The sequence below is a fragment of the Phragmites australis genome, chromosome 2 (assembly GCF_958298935.1).
Source record: "Phragmites australis chromosome 2, lpPhrAust1.1, whole genome shotgun sequence".
NCBI classification, from domain to species: Eukaryota; Viridiplantae; Streptophyta; class Magnoliopsida; order Poales; family Poaceae; genus Phragmites; species Phragmites australis.
In genome coordinates this window covers 18,687,346-18,705,692 of record NC_084922.1, presented here as the reverse complement: position 1 = coordinate 18,705,692, position 18,347 = coordinate 18,687,346, and the positions used below count along the sequence as shown (strand labels likewise).

Here is an 18,347-nt window from a genome sequence, read left to right as displayed (position 1 = left end):
CTAAGCTTTTGATTTGTTGAAATCCCATTTCACGTACTAATGGGGAGCTTGACTATGGGTAGTATAAAACTACTGTATTCGGATACCCTAGAGTTTTCTACATTCTCAAGGCATATATCTATCCTTAGGAAGGGAATCCTTGGACATATAGAAATTTCCCACAGATGCCCTGGATATTTGGTAAACAACGAAGTTTATCTCCAAAAATGATAAGTAAAGACTCCAAAAGTTTTACGACGACCCCCTATATATACGAGGCTAGGGGACCCTATGAAGGGCAAGTCATTTGAATCCATTCAAGCTTACAGGAGCTTTGAACCCTCGAGCCTTATGTGTTTTAGATCTGCATTAGCAACTCTCCCCGATTATGCATAAGGGAGCCATTCGACTAGGTTTAGATTCATCTAGACTAGTGAAGAACCCCTTATAAACAGTCTTAGAGATCAATACAAGACCAACATGACATATATCTATTCTCTTAAGGGAGGTCTAAATCTATATAAAAATCTATATGTGTTGTGTGATTCATCTATAAGAAGCATCCACTACTCTTTTTACAAGTTCGTAAGATTAGTGGTTTACCAATTGTTGACAGTAAGTGTCTAACTAACACGAGCATAATTGAAATCATGACTTATAGGCAAAGTATACAACCTCTGCAGAGTGTAAAACTGAATATTTAGTTGTGCTCATGGTTAAGAGTGATAAAGAACCCTCACATAATTAAAACTTAATGGTTTGATCGATCATGGTTTGACCCTTGAATATCTCTTTTGTAAGATGATTTATCGTTTAAGGTATGAATATTGTAATAATCATCATCAATAAAGTTACTATATATATTGGGATTGATTTTTAGACTCAACGTATAGATAATATTGGTTAATTTTTTAGACCGGTTTTGACGGTCACCAACGATGTAGCCAGCCTCTACTTCCTCTACATTCGTTGCATAGCTTCCTCGACCACTACCTTGGCCCAGTCGTGCACACATGTGGTATGCTCGACTTCCTGATATGGCGCTACTGCTTCCACCAATTCAGCCACCACCTTGGCCGCCTCCCCTACCTGAAAGCGAAGTTCTAGAAGACTCATTTACCTCTCCACCACGTCCAAAGATACACCAACCACGCCAAGTGTCTAGCACCAACTCGGAGTACAAGTTATTCCGGATTTAGAATTCAATTCGGGCTCCGCCGGACAACTCCGACTTAAATAGTCCTTATCTCTCATGTGCAAAGTCCACTGGAGGTATTCAAATACTGTCTGAGCATGACACAATCGTCCGAGAGAGATGTTGTATCACCAATTGGGCCAAACCGGGCTTTGTAAGTGTGTTGGGTCCAAGCCCAAGTTATGTGGGCTCCTCCTCACGCCCACACAACTTTATGACGACATCCTCACTTTCTCAATCTCATGTGGTCAGTAGCCGAGTTTTTTTTTTTTATTTTTTAGTAAAAATTTAAATAAATAGGTTCCCGATAGAAGTATTTGTAAAGCTAGACGTCTGTAGCCTTCTGAGAGGGCGGTTAGGGGTCCTAACCGCCTCCTGAGAGGACGGTAGGCCTAACCGCCCCCTCAGAGGGTGGGTACGGCCTGCCCGCCTGGCCCGACGCCTTACCGCCCCCTGAGGGGGCAGGTAGAGGTCCTTACCGCCCTCTCAAGGGCCGGTAAGGGGCCTCCCCGCCCGCCGCGCCGCGGTGCCCGCCTGGCCGCTCTCTCCTATAAAAAGGCCGAAAAATGGCCAAAAATTTATAAAAATCCGAAAAAGGAAAAATTGAGAAGAGAGAGGAGAAGAGAGGAGAGGAGAGGGGAGGGATAGAGGTCGGTGAAGCCCTGCTGCATTTGGGCCGCGGATTTGAAGGAAAATTTCGGGTAAGTCTTTTTTTCCTTTTTATTGTTGTTAATTAGTGCAGTAGTAGTATATGACATAGGTTTTAGACATTTATGACCTAGGGTTTAGAAAATTGTCAAATTTATTTAGAAAATGGTACGATAGCAATTCAATATAGTATATTATTTTTAGTATATTATTTGTACCTGTGGACGTAGGAGGCAACAGTAGATGATAATTTGCGAACCTAGGGTAGTATTTAGAAATTATTTTATCCGATAATCAGAAATATAGTTTGTTGTCTTAACATGGGTTAAGTTTGCGGGTGTTTTCAGGGATGACAGATAAATTAATTTTTCAGATATATTATGGTGAGGGTGAAATTAGGTACGGTCCTAACGGTGTAGATCTGTCTGGATTTCGTCATGTCATAAAGGGGCTTAGTAAAGCTAATGAGAGGACCATTGTGGGTGTGTGCAAATGGCTCATGCGGTTTTTCCAACTGGATCCGCAGCAATATGAGCTGAAGTTGAAAGCTGTCCTGAGCCGTGCTAGTCATGGATACTTTGGTGAGCTTGTTCCCATCGAAGCCACATCAACTTGGAGGCAGTATGTAGATATATGCTGTGAACGTGGCCTGCCGCTTGTTTTGTTAGCTGAGGCGTACCTGAAAGATCAAAATGAGGTGAACTCTGCAGAAGCAGTAGCAGGACCAAGTGAGGCAGTGGAAGAGGAGTCAGAGGCGGCTAATGTAGGGTCCAGGGAGGAAGTTGGTGATGTCCAGGGCTGCAACCGATGGGTGTAGCTGATGAAGGGGAGCACATCCCTAGCATCATTGAAGATATGGATTTGGAGGATGAAGAGTTGGAGGAAGGCCTTGCCGATGGGGATTCGTCTGATGAGGAGGGTAATGCTCCAGTTCCTGCAGAGTGGCGGGATCATGAATTTTCGAAGTTGGTGGGCGAGGCTGACCGGACACCGTGGCAGTACTATGAGAATGAGGTGTCACAGGGTGCTATGTACCCTACAAAAGAGGCAGTTATTGATGCAGTGAAATTCTGGTCGTTGTCTCTTCGTAGGCAATTCAAGGTTGTTAAATCAAGTAAAAGAGAGTACGATGTGAAGTGCTTGGTGCCTCAGTGCCCTTGGCGGGTGCACGCATTCAGAGGGAAATGGGTAGACTACTGGCAATGCTCAATAGTTAAGGAACATAATTGTCACATTGAGGAAATAGAGTTCGCCCACCAGAACATGTCTTCTGCTTTCATTGCAAATGTTATGTACGGAGAGATTGTGGACAACCTAAGGTATGAGCCACGATCAATAATCTGTGCTATTGAGCAAAGGTTCCAGTACATAATAAACTATGCGAAGGCATGGAGGGCGAAACAAAAGGCTATTGAGATGAGGTTCGGTACATATGAAGATTCATATCACAATCTACCTCGTCAATTAGCCACAATTTGTGCAAGAAATCCAGGCAGCTACTATGATATCAAGCATTACCCCTCTACTGATGTGGAGTACAGCGGAAAAAGAGTGTTGCAGCGTGCTTTCTTTGCATTCGCTGCAACTATCAAAGCATTTAGATATTGCCGACCCATCATATGCCTAGATGGAACATTCCTGACTGGGAAGTACAAAGGGCATATTTTGTCTGCAATAAGGGTCAACGGTAACAACCAAGTCTTGCCACTAGGGTTTGCTTTTGTCGAGAGTGAGAACGGGGACAGCTGGTATTGGTTCCTAGAGCGAGTTAAAAATGCAATTGTTCTTGACCGACCAGATGTGTGTCTCATTCATGATAGACATGCAGGATTGTTGCAGGCTTTGCTGGATATGCAACATGGTAGCTTGCGACGGGGTGTAGCAGCACAGTGGCCCGATCTCAAAAGCAGGTTGTGCATGCGCCATAAGAAGGTCCACATGCATCGCGCAAATCAATAGGGCACTGCAGAGCACATGTTCAGTGTCCTGTGTCAGGATAAGGGTCGGAGGGGGGTAGAAGTGAGCGGCATGTTCAAGAGTGTGTGCTAAAGAGTGGGACATGCATATGTAGTTGTCAGAAACCACAATTACTCCACAAACCTTGTACACACGTCATAGCTGCGTGTGCGGAGCACCATATGCTTCCCAGGCAATATGTGTCACAGTATTTTATGAAAGAACAAATACTCAACACCTGGAACTAGGAGCTGTATGGTTACGGCATTGTTGACACTTTTACAAGTAACCCAGGGCCTACAAGAATATATGTGCCTGAGTTGGGAAAAATGAAGAACGCACCGGGCCGAAGACAAACTCATCGGATTCACAACGATATGGATGAATCCGAGGCTGGCCCTAGGATTAAGCGATGCAGTCAGTGCAATAAAGTAGGTCACACTTACAAATATTGTCCCAAAAATGCATACGGTGATGCACCTGTTGTCTAGGTGTTTTATGTGCGTTGTGCTTGTTTTGTACCATTTTAATATTCGTTAATTTTGCATGTAGTGATATAGTTAATTTGCATTCAAAGTATATTGTTACTGTATTTATTTAACAATGTATTAATGTACATGTCTTTCAAATGTAGATATGGCTGACCCTGCGACCCCCGAGCTTTTAGACCCTGCCGTGGACAAGAAGCATCGCAGCTTCTTATCCGCCGAGCACCAGACAGAGCTAGGAGTGTTTCGACCACGAGGCCCTGGAGAGCTGCTGACGATAGACGAGCGATGGAAGCACATGTACATCAAAAATTTGATACAAAATTGCCAGCCATATCACTGCCGTTGTTCCATATTATTGATATATTGCAACACTTATAGGTTGGCAACGGCCGGACTCCTACCGCTTTGCCGGTTGGTCGAGGCCCGACCGACGGAGAACCCCGAGGTTGTGGCCCGTCATTTCTACTTTGATCGGTCGCTGATAGCAGCACTGGTCGACCGTTGGAGGCCGGAGACACATACGTTCCACCTCTCGTGCAGCGAGATGACCCTGACCCTGTAGGACGTCGCCTACCTCTTAGGCCTTCCTTGCGTGGGAGCTGCAGTTGGGGTCATCGATATGCAGGCTGACTGGATGAACGACATGCATCAACGCTTTGGCCCGGTGGAGCGAAAGGCGGACGCACCCCCTTACGTCCCTGAGTTCTTATCCGATGCATGAGGGTCAACGAAGAAGTGGATCCTACAGTTCCAGGTACGGTAACATACAACCTATTGAATAGTAATATAGTATGTCGTAATGATCCTTTCTGACATCAGTCATATGTGCAGCCGGCGTACATACACCCACACGCTAATGCATACGCGGTCTCAAGGCATTTGGAGGCCTTCCTGCTTTGGTTGTTTGGGTGGGTAATGTTCACTAGTGGGCAAGGCCACCTGGTTACCAGGATGCTTGTGCCGTACGCCCGGTCGATAGCGGACGCTGATGCGAAGGACGTACCGTAGTTCAGCTGGGCATCCGCTGTTCTTGCTGCGACGTATCGGGCGCTCTGCGACGCATGCACGAAGAAGGAGCCACTAGCCACTTTCGTCGGGTGTCCACTTCTTCTGCACCTGTGGTCGTACGAGCATTTCTCCATAGGCAAGCCGGTGGTGGACCGCTCCCCGTACCCAGAGAAATGGAAAGGCGAGCCTGACGAGGACGCACCTACTATGGCCTCGATGTAGTGTCGTCGTCGGGTACGTATTTTACATTAATAGTTTCCTTCGTATTCTTTTTGTCTCTAAATATTTGTAGTGATGTTTGTCACGCAGCCACACTGGGCGCACGAACAGCCTCGCAGCGCGTACGAGCATTTTCGTACCCAGTTTGACAGGCTACGTCCTGACGATGTGGTATGGGAGCCATACAGCATCTTGTCCGTGCAGGCGCGTGCAGGGTTGGGTTTGTCACCCTTGTGCACCCGCGACGAGGAGTACTAGGTCACGAAGGCGCCCCTTGTCTTCGACATCTACGTCGAAGAGTACTCACTGCACCACGTCATGCGGTAGTTTGGCCATCACCAGGCATTCCCGCTCGTCCACATCCGTAGCATCCCCGTGCAAGTCCACAGGTACATTTGCAAAATTACAGTTTTAGCAACCTTTGTTTCACTGTGACTTACATTTACCGTGGTTTCAATGCAGGTACACGCGGAAAGGCCAGCCAGCTGGCAACCTCTGGGCAGAACGCTTGGCCTCTTACGTGGCAACATGGGCCCAGGCGCTACAGGACGTCGTGGAGGAGGCTCGTCCCCACAGCGAGCGGAACTTCAGGGAGTACCTACGGTGGTATGTACCACGTACGCGGACCCGTGTCACCTATACCCCTGAGGATGTCCGGCCCCACATCGCGTCGACAACGGAGGCATACCCGGTGCATTGGGACGAGGACTCCGCATTAGCAGTAAGTTACTTTTTGAAGTACGTAGTCCATATTGAACGAACATAATCGTATCCGCAGATAGATATCCTTTATGATGTAAATAGGGATGCAGCTGCTGCCATGGACCGTGTCCGGCAAGGGCACCACCTAAGTGCGTCAGATGTTGCGAGCTTCATTAAACGGGTTTTCGACAAGACGACGCGCACCTTGAAGCTCACCTCCTGCCGATCTACCACAGATGTAGCAAGGGTGCCTCCCAGGTCCAGTGGTGTCCACGCCGAGTCGTCTCGACCGTCAGACGTGTACCGACGTTCTTCCGTGTCGGCACCCACATGACCCCTTCTACCACGTCATGGAGGCTCGGAGCAACATGGTACGAATTATACTTTTGAATAATATTGAACAATATCCTTTACTTATTATTATTAAACATTCATTAGGTCCGCCTGCACAAGTCTCGACACAGCCTCATAGATCGAGCCCTGTGCGTCCACCCTCAGGTACTCTGGGCACACTTCATCCTAGTTTCTAATACTTTCAGTAAAATAAGTTAACATTGTGCTCAGGTTACTTCGGTGACGAGGCCGGTCCGTCTTTGACGGCCCCACGCCCAATCCCACCTGCAACATACGAGCCATACTACGGCACGTCAGCGTGGCCTTCTTCTGCTGCACCGTCGTACCATGCAGGTACAATTATACAATTTTTACTACTACTTTTAATACCATATTGTTTGTATCTAACGTGATTATTTATTCGTAGGCCCCTCCGGCCAGTACACATGGACGCCTGCGGAGCCTTCATAGTCCTCCTACCCTAGTTAGGAGGATGAGGCTGGCTCCGATGCCGCATATGGCATCGTCCGTGACTTCTTCAGGGGCACACCTGACTACGACGTCCTCCAGCGGTCCCAGGTTTCCAGTGCTCCCCTTCGGACACAGCCCACGCAGGATGAGCCCTCGACACCGGTGGTCCCTACTAGGCCTACCAAACACGTCGGTCCACCCGACCCCCTCACCTACTCCAGGGGTCACGTGAGGGTTAACCAGTGGCATCGGGACCACGATGGGGCGCACGGGCGACGGCAACGAGGGAGGCAGCAGTAGCATTTTACATTTTATGTAACTAACATATGCATATTCGCTTCGTGATGTACTCCTATGTATTAAGACACGTTTACTTTGTATGGTCGACTTAGCATTTCGTAAATGCATTTCGTATTCAGACACGTTCAATGAAGAAGTGACCACACCAGTAAACTTTAACCATGACTTGACAACACATGCCTCCTGCTGCAGGCTTTAAACAAGATGTGACAACACTACCCAGCTTTTTCCAAACAATAAATGACAACACGGGTACCAATAAATGTGGAATCTCTAACCATGAGCAATGACACAACTTTCCCATTCTTCAAGATGGAATCCGATGCTCTCCTGCCACCAGCTACGCCCCTGCCCTCACTCCTTTCTTCACGAGCGAATCCAACGCTCCTACCTCCCCCAACTATAAATAGCTGAACCTCCTTACGTTGAAACATCGCTCATTTCTCATATCTCTCAAGTGCAATATCTTCCTCAGCTCCATCAAGCCCACCAAAGAAACATTGGGGGACTACCATACCTGAAGGTCTCGAACCACCAATGTGCTTCTGTGGTGACCTTTGTAAGCTCCGCGAGTCGCAGGACATCTCATACACCTATGGGTTGCGCTTCTTCATGTGTGCCAACTACGAGTATGACAAGCCTCAACATGCAATAACTGGTTATCGACCGGTACGGTAACAGATATCCGCCTCATCTCTTCCGATTTCGCACCCTCTTTAACTAACCGCTCATCTTGTTCCATTTGTTCAGTCCCCTCCACCGCTCTGTGATTTTATTCAGTGGCTCGACAATGAGCAAAATGACTCACAGAAGCAGTGGGTCGACATGAACAAGAGGTGGAGAAGGGAAGCGTACGCACGTCGGGAGTACGGGCAACAGCAAGAGGAACTTTGCCTCAAGCGGGAGGAAGAAGAGCGCATGAGGAAGGCGGCGCACGACTGTACCGTGGCTCAGGCTCGGGAGGCTGAGAGGGAAAGGAAGCGGGAGAGAGCCCGCCATGCTAAGGCGGCAGGTCCCGATGCCCTCCGAAAGGGAAAGTATCCTAGATGCACTCAGTAGAGAGTACCTAATGTAACCCGACATACTTTCCCTCCCTAAGGCATGTTATGATTAGGATCGGCGCACTAATAAGTAGGTCTTAGTGCGAACCGTACATGCCACCTTTATTTCCTCATCGTGTCGTCGCGGTTACAGTGTATTGTAATATTTTCACCCTATGTTTAATACTATGTTTGTCCTTGTTCGCACCCCATACCCACGTAAAATGCTGCGACTACTAATTACTGATTTTTTATTCTCCGGCTATTACATAACCTACTCCAAATTTAAATTCTTAATTTCCTTACACCCCTTCCTTTTTATTTCTTTAATTACACAAAAAATTACATTTTTAGAGGAAAAAATGGAAAAAAAATTATATTTTTAGAGGAAAAAATGGCCCTAACCGCCCCCTCAGAGGGCGACAAGGGGCTAACCGCCCTCTCTGTGCCTAACCGCCCCCTGAGAGGGCGGTTAGCCCCTCTTGCCGCCCTCTAAGGGGGCGGTTAGGCCTACCGCCCTCACAGGGGGCGGTTAGGGCCGCCCTCCTAGAGGGCTACAACCCCCTGAGAGGGCTGCAGGCGCCTAGTTTTGCAAATTCTTCTGCAGGGAATCTATTTATTTAAATTTTTAATTAAAAAAATATAAAAATAAAAAAAACTCATCAGTAGTCGTCAGTGTTTAGATTTGAATTTTTTTTAAATTATTCTGCCACTCCGTAGTTTTGCTATTTGTTCAGTTTAAAAAACTCCACCTTATAATTTTATCTATATTTGTAATAAATTTCAGGTTGCATCTTCTATTTTCTTACTTATGTTCTCGATTCACATAAAAAATAAGACATTTCAGTAAAATTAACCACATTTGATATAGTTGATAACTATAAAATAGCAGTGCAGTGGTTGCAAGAGTGTCTATTGTAAGGTTCAACTTATCGACGGTTACCCCTCGAAATTACGGTAACCGAGCTTACCGCTATGCATCGATAATAAAAACCAACTGGGTTTAAAATTTGAATTAAAAAATTCAAAAAATAAAAAAATCCTAAAAGAAACTAGAGACATTTCTAAGACTTTTGTGAATTTTTTTAAAAAATAATGTTATTTGCATCATATTCGATAGATAGGAAGTTTGAAAAAAAAAGAAAAAAGTTGAAACGTGCAGCTCTTTTATTAACTTATGTTAAAGAAAAACTTAACGTATAAACACATATTTTTCTTCTGTAGAGAGTATATTAAGAGGATTTTTAAAATTAGTTTCACCTCATTTAAAATTTTATTAATTTATCCATGATTTTTACAATGTTCACAAGCATAAAGTGAATATGTTAAGAAACAGCAGTGTAATTAATTTTTTCATATCTACCATTATTATTCTACATAAAGCATAGTATAAGTAAACTAATAAAAGTGGTTTCATTAATTTTGAAGATGTGATGGGTTAGTTATAAATTAATCTAGTTGCAACACCTTTACACAATACTCCATATAACAAAAATATTTTATGAGTTTATGTATTTTTAAAAGACATAGGATTATGTAAGAAGACTAACAAAATTGATTTTATGATTTTTGATTAGCAAAGAGTAAACTATGCATTTAACTAGGTTTAGTAAATATATTTTTTTCATAGAAAATATTTAACTTTTTTATGAGTATAAATACTTTGTCATGCAGATTATATATAAGGAAACCAACAAAATTTTGATTTAAAATTCAGATGAATTAGTTATTGATTTTACAAGGTTAAACCATTTTTTGGTTTTTTTTAACTTCACTAAAATTCGAGAAAACCACTTGATAAATTGCTCCTCAGTGTGAACCTTCGGAGTGCGATAAGTTTCGAATGTCCTGTCAAAAGCTCTTTTATTCTTGCGGTACGGGTGATTTGGGCACAGAAATCTACGGTGACCCATGTAGACCATTTTCTTACAATTCTTCAGCCACAACCCCTCTGTTTCATTCAAGCACCAGACACATCCATTGTAGCCTTTTAAAGTATTTCCCGATAGTTTAGCAAGAGAAGGCCAATCCTGAATCGTTACGAACAACATTGCGCGTAGGTTGAAATGCTAATGTTTGTATTCATCCCACACACGTATGCCATCTGTCAATAGTACAAGGAGATCATTAAGCAATGGTTGGAGATACACATCGATATCGTTGCCAGGTTGATTCGAACCACTGATCATCAAAGGCATCATAAGGAATGTCCACTTCATACACAGCCAAGATGGAAGGTTGTAGATACAGAGAGTCACGAGCCAAGTGCTATGACTATTGCTCATGTTGCCGAAAGGATTCATCCCATCCGTACTCAACCTGAACCTTATATTCCTCACTTCAGCTTTGAATTCCTTGTATTTTGTATCGAAGTTCCTCCATTGTATTCCATCAGCAGGGTGTCTAAGCATTTCGTCTTTCTTGTGCCTTTCAGCGTGCCATCACATGAACTCGGCATTTGTTTTGTTGGCAAATAATCGCTTCAGATGGGAGATTATAGGGAAATTCCAAACCATCTTAGCGGGGGATCTTTTATCCTTACTCTTCTCCCCTATGTCATCGCTATCAATATCGTCAATGTTGCGCTTGTACCGTGATGAACCGCAAACACGACACGCTTCCAAGTCTGCATCCCCGTTGCGAAACAACATGCAGTCATTTCGACATGCATGTATTTCTCTACTTCTAACCCCAACAGACAGATAATCTTCTTGGCGTGGTACGTGTTTTTAGGCAACCCATTGCCCTCTAAAAGCAAGTCCCTCATGAATCGTAACAACTCGTTGAAGCCCTTATTAGACCAACCATTGCTAGACTTCATTTGCAGCAATATCAGCACCACATGCAACTTGTTGTGCTCTTCCTTATAGCCCGGGAACACCGGCGCTCTAATGTCCTCCATCATGTGCTGGAACTTTTCGTGTTGCCTATCATTGGTGAAGTCTCCCTCCGCATTGTGCAACATTTCGTGTAGGTCATCATCATCGTTATCGACAAAAGTATCTTCGAACGCTGATATATCGATGTCTTCGCTAGCCGTCATATCGTTGCCTATGTCTTCCTCGACTGTGGGCTGCTCTTCATGCACAACCTCCTCATGTTCACCGTGCATGGTCCAGTAGATATAGCCAGGCTTGAAACCCCTGCGAAGCAAATGTGCACGGATCTGCTCTATGCCTGAGAACTGCTTCTCATTCTTGCAATCAATGCATGGACAGCATATACAGTGATCATCACTCTTGTTTCTTTGCTTTCTGTACGCCGCGGAAGCTCTTAAAAAAGCATCCACGCCATGAAAGAATCTTGGCCACGACGGTAAGACTTGTACATCCATATCTGGTCCTTCTGCAAATTTATGATTATCATTACGTTTTAGCAATCAATAAAAATCCAATGAAATGATAACCAAGCAATATTTTAAAATACACATCTAATTTATTGAATTACCTCGCATCTTGTTTGCTCCATGATAGATGGCCAATCACCTTCCGGCACTTGGTCTCGGTCGGAGGACCCACCTTTGAAATATTGTTGCATCCGCTTGTGACTAGCAGGTGGATTTGCCATTCCTACAACACCATATTCATATTCAAGATGTTAATCTATTTAGAGGTAATTTTAATCCTTTTAACTAATTCAGCACTACAAAATTAGAGCTAGGTTCACATATTAAAACAACTCCTTGACTCGTAAGTTCTGCCTGTCTTAGTTCACATATTAAACTTTTCTAACATTCAAAGGCTCCATAATTGATCCTTTTTTATGCAGGGCTTTTGACAAGTACCTTCGAGCTCAACCTGACTACGACGCGAAAGCCGATCGTAGGCTAACACACAAGACTGGGTACACGGTAAGTGCTACCAAATAAATTACTAAATATTCTTTGTTGCTGTTTTTTTCTCTTTTCATCTAACAGTAAAGTTTCTTTTCATCTAACAGTAAAGTTTCTTTTTAGCAGTGCCAGCAACAACCACCGGGCAACACCTGTGGATTCTATGTTGCGTGGAACATGCTCCGAGCAAAGAATATCAAATCCCCCGATGTAAGTTCAATACAAGATTATTCATAACTAATTTCGGTAATTAGTTTAAATCCATGATAACATGACATTGGTTACGCGTTAAATTATGCAGTAATACAAGTGTATGTTTCTCGACGCCGGTGCACTCCCGGATATTCGACGACGAATCGCTGAGTTCATGGTGTCTGACGTTATCAGCCCACAGGGCGAGTTCCACTATAGAAGCCTTAAGTTGTGAAGTATTTAAGTAATTATGATTTGATCGAAACTTTGTAACATTTGTGATTCTATAATCAATACATTTGAACTTTGTAATATTTGCAATTCTGTGATGAAGCGAGTACTCCTACAAGTGTGTTTGTTGATATGTATTTGGATGCGTTGCTATTGTTTGCAGGGAGAAGATGGCTGCCAAATCCTAGCTACGTTCCAGGATGCAGCCAGGAAACAACTCATTCCTACCGAGCAAGAGAAACATAAGTGACGGGTAAAATGTCTACCCGTCACTTATAAACAACATAAGTGACGGGTAACTTACCCGTCACTTATGTTCTTTTCCCAGTAAATACGTGAAAGCCATAAGTGACATGTGTAGAGCTCACTCATCACCTATAACTTTCTCCCCAGTACATGGGAGACGGTCATAGGTGACGTGTAACATATTACCCGTCACCTTTGTTCATCATTGGTGACAGGTACGGAACTTTCATCAATAACGAGTCATCAGTGACGTGTTCGGGGTGACAGCATGAATGTTATCACCCATCACCCATCACCCATATTCCTTTTTCACGTAGTGTTGGGCCTCTTTAGAATATAGAAATTTTGCAAGAATTTTGTAAGAAACAGTTCAATTCCCATAGGATTTTTCGAGTGTATGGATAAAAGTGGTCAGTTTAGGAAACTACTTTATTTGATTTGTTTTCTAGGCATACTTTATGTGATTTTTCTCTAGGCCTATGGCGGTGGTTCTACATAGAACTTTCAATATAACACCTGCTATTATTTTGCACGTTGAAAATGTAAATATAGCTTCCCTCTGGAGTACTGCTATATGTATAACTTTCTTATTAGGGGCGGAAACGGATCGAATACGTATGGAATCGAATTCGGATAGTACGATTTACCACATTTTAATCCGAATGCGAATACGGATCTGGATATCCTCGAATACGAATACGAATTGGATAGTTCGATTACAAATCTGCATTCGGATATCTACTCGATCTTCGAAATTCAGGTTGGAAATTTAAATTTTTTAAAAAATTTGATTGAAATTTGATAAAATTTGACTGAAATTTGTTCTAATTTGATTGGGCCGGAATTTTAGAAATTTTTTTCAAAATTTATGTTGGAAATTTAAATTTTTGATCAAATTTGACTGAAATTTGATCCAATTTGATTGGGTTGGAATTTCGTTTATATCTGAAATTTCTAAAACTTTAACAAAATTTGGTTCCCTGGTTGGCGGATACGGATACGAATCAGATATCCACATTTGAATCCGAATCTCGAAAACGAATTCGGATATAACTATTTTAGTATCCATTTCAGAAACGAATACGGATACGGATATCTATATTCGTATTTTAACAGGTACAGAATCGGATAATTCGGATTTTCTGCTATCCATTTCCACCCCTATTTCTTATAACCCAAGTACAATTCAGGATAGGAAGGTTGAAATCTCATGGGATGGTGGCTCATAAAATTGCAAAGTATTGATTTGTCGCCTAGCAACAACAGCCAGCCTCCAGTGCTTGCATGCAGGTTTTTTTCAATAGCAGCACCCAGAATCCACTAGTAGCAACAAAGCGACTTCTGCGCTGTTCACTGATCCCGGTTTTTGCATGGTATGCAGGTTTTTGCTTTCCGAAAAATTCATGACAATCGACTTCTGCGCTGTTCACTGATCCGTTTCCTCTCTCGGCAGTTTTTCGGCTCTCAAACCGTACAAAACTTCTGCCCGGGCTTTGACGGGTCTGCCAAAAGTAGAGTACTATTATCTTTTTGGATAGGAGGATTTAGATGTGGACCTTTCCTTTTATTTTTAGATATTTCTACGTTAATTTTATACACGAAGCTGCACCTGGTGACTTCTGTATATGCTATACGCATCCATGCAAGAGTACTCAAGGAATTTGTTTTCGCCCAAGTTTGTAATATATAGCTCATGAAGAAATAAAGCCCTACATTCATTTGGTAAACCTTTGGAAGGTGACTCGACAGAGGTTGCACCAAAAATCATGTAAGCATGACAGCTCGCCAGCTTATCAACAAACGGCTGTTCGGTTAGCGTATCAAGAAGACAAGAAGCCCACGGGGCAAAATCTTTAAACATCATCTGGCCTCAACATTGAGCCTGATATCTGAACATATGCCATCTGAGTGTAACCGTTGAACACTGATGCATCTAATCTTGCTAGACCAATTCTCCGAAACAAGCCATAGCGACCGTCTTCAATGATAGGGTCAGCTGCACGTGCTGGGTCATACCTTGTTTGATGTGTTAAGGATGGACCAGCTACAGGAGGAAGCTCCCAATACAAATCCATCACAGATTCAACAAGCCTACTGTTCTGGAAATGCTCTTTGTATGAGATGGCCTTGTTGCTATGGTTGAAATTGTCTCGCATGTAACCTCTAACACCCCACCATGCATCATCCTTTCCACATAGATCATCTATCTCCACAGCCTTCTCCCAAAACTTTCTCCGTTTCGATCTTAATCTTGCTTCATCACTATCCCAAAAACAGCTATGTCCACCACCTGGATACAAAATGATATGGTGATTAGGGCAATAATGGTGTACAGTCTTCTTTTAGTTTTACACTTTTATCACCAGGAATCTTCAAAGGCCAATACAATATGTTATAATAGTATCTGCAAAAAAAAAATATTATAAATAGGAACAAAACTCTAACTGAATTTTGGTCTGCTTTGCTCCTTAACAAGTATTAGCATCTAGGAATCTTAGGTAATGTTCACTTCAACCAAGAAAACAAGTATGTTACTCTATGGGCGATGTTTACAAATACAAGCATCTCCACTAAATAAAAGGTAAATGGAGCAGTTGTTGTATCTTGGACATAGAGAGTCTAAGGTGACAAGCCACAAACCTCTGATGTATGATTGATCACAGATCTGCCTTAAAGAATAATGGTCGCCTGTACCAGTATCATAGTTGTCCTCAAATATGAGATGCCTGAATCCAGTTTTTAGCGCCTGCTTTAACCTATGCATAACATGTTTTAAAAATAACAATATTAAAAGACCTGGTTCATTGTCATTTTGATGCTTAGGATTTGGTCATTAGAAAAGCGCAGTATGCAAACACTACAAATATGGTACATGCTAGGAGAATTATTGTTTATCAAGCTCAAAAAAATGTTAACAGAAAAGTTCTAAACATAGACTTCACCTTTTCAACTCACTTTGGTGGTCATCAAAGAAAACAAGCACCTTACTGGGATCAGAAATGCCATGATTTCTCAATAATCTCCCCCAATCAAGACTTCCAAAATCAATGAAATCCTTCCCAGCAAGATAAGTACAGTTCCCATCAACATATGCTGGTCCCTTCTTCAGATATTTCTCAGGGTGCCTAGGAGAGAGTGATATAATCCTAGTATTTGGCATAGCCTGCCGCAAAACCCAAGTTGAGTGCCCCTTAAAAGCACCACTTTCAATCATAAGATCTGGCTTAAGCCAGCGAGCCATAAACCAAAGCCCAAAGCTGTGGTCAAAGCCCATCCCATACATGTTATTCTTGATAGGGCGCGTCTCATATATTGACACAAATTCTTCCAATCCATTAAGTAGGTCTTTTGAAGTCCATTCCACTACCTTCCCTGATTTTGATCTGCCTTTTGTGAAGAAAAAGGATAAGATAGCCTAATGATCAATGGCATTCTGTATAACGTAAATCGATGATTTCAACGAATTTCCCCACCAATAGGGTGATGGTGGACCACATGTTCCAAAGAAAAACTCACTTCACAATGCACAGAGAAACATAATTGTACCCGCTGTTAACAATTTATACAGCAGCAACGACCTACCAACATAATAAACAGTTCATTCCTGCCAATAAGGTGGTCTATTTCTGGAGGAACACAACGGAACAGAACAAGAGATTGTCAATAGTTGTGGAGTCATGTTGAGGACAAATTTGAACAACTAACACTTTTACGCCATACAAATTAGCAAGCAGGATTTGAGTTGAATCTATGAACCCACATTTTGTTGCTACTTTAATGAGTTACCTATATAAGTCAACAACAGTAAAAATGAGGACGCAATCAAACACTCAGGCTGGCGAAAACAGAGTATTTTGGCTTGGAGATTATTTTTCCCCAGACGAATCGATTCGTTGGCAAAAGCACGAAAAACAACCAGAGTACTTGAGAAAGCAACCGGATCTATCTCTGCAAGGAAGGAACCAACAGCGGCGCGAGTGCTTACACCAGGGGACGCCGAGGGAGCCAAAGTCGGACGCGGCGGCGGCATCTGGTAGGGTGAGGAAGCGCGCATCGAGGCGCGGCGGTGCGCAGTCGACGCTGGGGCGGACGCGGCCCGCCAGGAAGGCGGCGACGGCGACGGTGAGGAGGAGCAGCAGGGAGACGGCGGCGCGGTGTGAGGAGTGGAGGCTGGCGTAGGCAGCGGCGACGAAGGCGTGGTGCGCCTTCCTGGTCTTGGACTCGTCATCGTCGTCCACGGCAGCGGCGGTGGAGGAGGTGCCTGCGAAAAGTGGGGACGAAGAACACGCGCCGGCGGCGCGGGCGGAGAGGGCAGTGTCGTGCATGCCGACGGGCGGAGAGGGATCGGGATCGGGATGGGGATCGGAGGAAAGGTGGTCGGCTAATGAGAGTTAAGCTTATCTATCTTCGGAAAGGAGTAAGGTATAAGTCAGATTTGAAGAGTTTGGACCATGGACAATTTGGATCTTAAAAATCGCTCGTCGGGGTTGCTGAAAAATTATGCTTATCATCGTAATCGGATAAAATTCGGTAAGAATTTATTTAAAATTTACTTAATCAAATTTGAAATTCGGTGAGAATTCGGATCGAATCAACCGAACGCTAACTGATTGGTTTGCTATGGTTACCGACCGTATTTAGCTATTTATCAAGCAATTTTTTCGCAAGAAAACTCGCTCCTATATTTAAGAAGAGATCAATTTTTTTGGAAGCTGTCTTATTGGAAGCCCTTGATGGTCCGACACACGATCGACGTCATGCATGTGGAGAAGAATGTGTTTGATAGCTTGATTGGTACCTTACTAGACATACCTGGCTGTCGGAGGGTGAACTCCTATCGCAGGGATCCGGAGGGACCTCTTTTTGAGATTCAGCCGGGGGATGATTCTGAATATGTTTGCGGGAGAAATAAATAGGTGTAAATGCGATGGCAGGTAGGATGGAAGGATCGAATGCAGGATGCAGTAAATGCACTGCAGGGATTTTTAGACAGGTTCGGGTCGCACTGAGCGTAATACCCTACTCCTGTGTGGATGCTATAAATGCCCTGAGAATGTTCCTCAGGGATGTTGCTGGTTACAAGAATGTTTGTCTATCCTAGAGCTTCGGGCTCCTTGCTCTTCGGTGGTCTCAGCTTCTGTGCTTGTACTAAGGTGTTCTTCTGTCTAGGCGTCTGTGTTCTAGAGTTCCTCAATCTCTCAGAGTGCCGTATTGAGCGCTGGAGAGCTGGATTCGACCTCTGAGAGTCCTCCGAAAAAAGTTGTCTTTGTCCGTGCCCGCCGGCTCTCTTAAATACCCGTCGGCAGTAGCGTGCCCCGAAAGGGAGGGCACGAGTTCCAAGGCGCCATAAATGGAAAAGCGATCATTATGGGCGAGGTGACGGGGGGTTGAAAACACGCCCCCCGCCCTGTCTTCGGTCGTCATGATGGCGCTGGCAACGGGCGCCGTGGAGAGGGCCCACCAGGCAGCCACCGAGCGGCCCGACGTGCCCGTTCGGTCTTGTA

At 43.9% G+C, this 18,347-nt stretch overlaps 1 protein-coding gene across 1 annotated transcript; it reads right to left on the bottom strand.

The window, feature by feature from the left end:
- Positions 1-14,537: 14,537 nt before the first annotated feature.
- Positions 14,538-17,270, bottom strand: LOC133901843 (uncharacterized). The gene is made up of 4 exons (XM_062343372.1): positions 16,829-17,270; positions 15,786-16,230; positions 15,484-15,599; positions 14,538-15,133 (listed from the first exon to the last, which is right to left on the bottom strand). The coding sequence occupies exons 1-4, from the start codon at positions 17,166-17,168 to the stop codon at positions 14,697-14,699; spliced, it is 1,338 nt and encodes a 445-aa protein (XP_062199356.1). The 5' UTR covers positions 17,169-17,270; the 3' UTR covers positions 14,538-14,696.
- Positions 17,271-18,347: the final 1,077 nt, after the last annotated feature.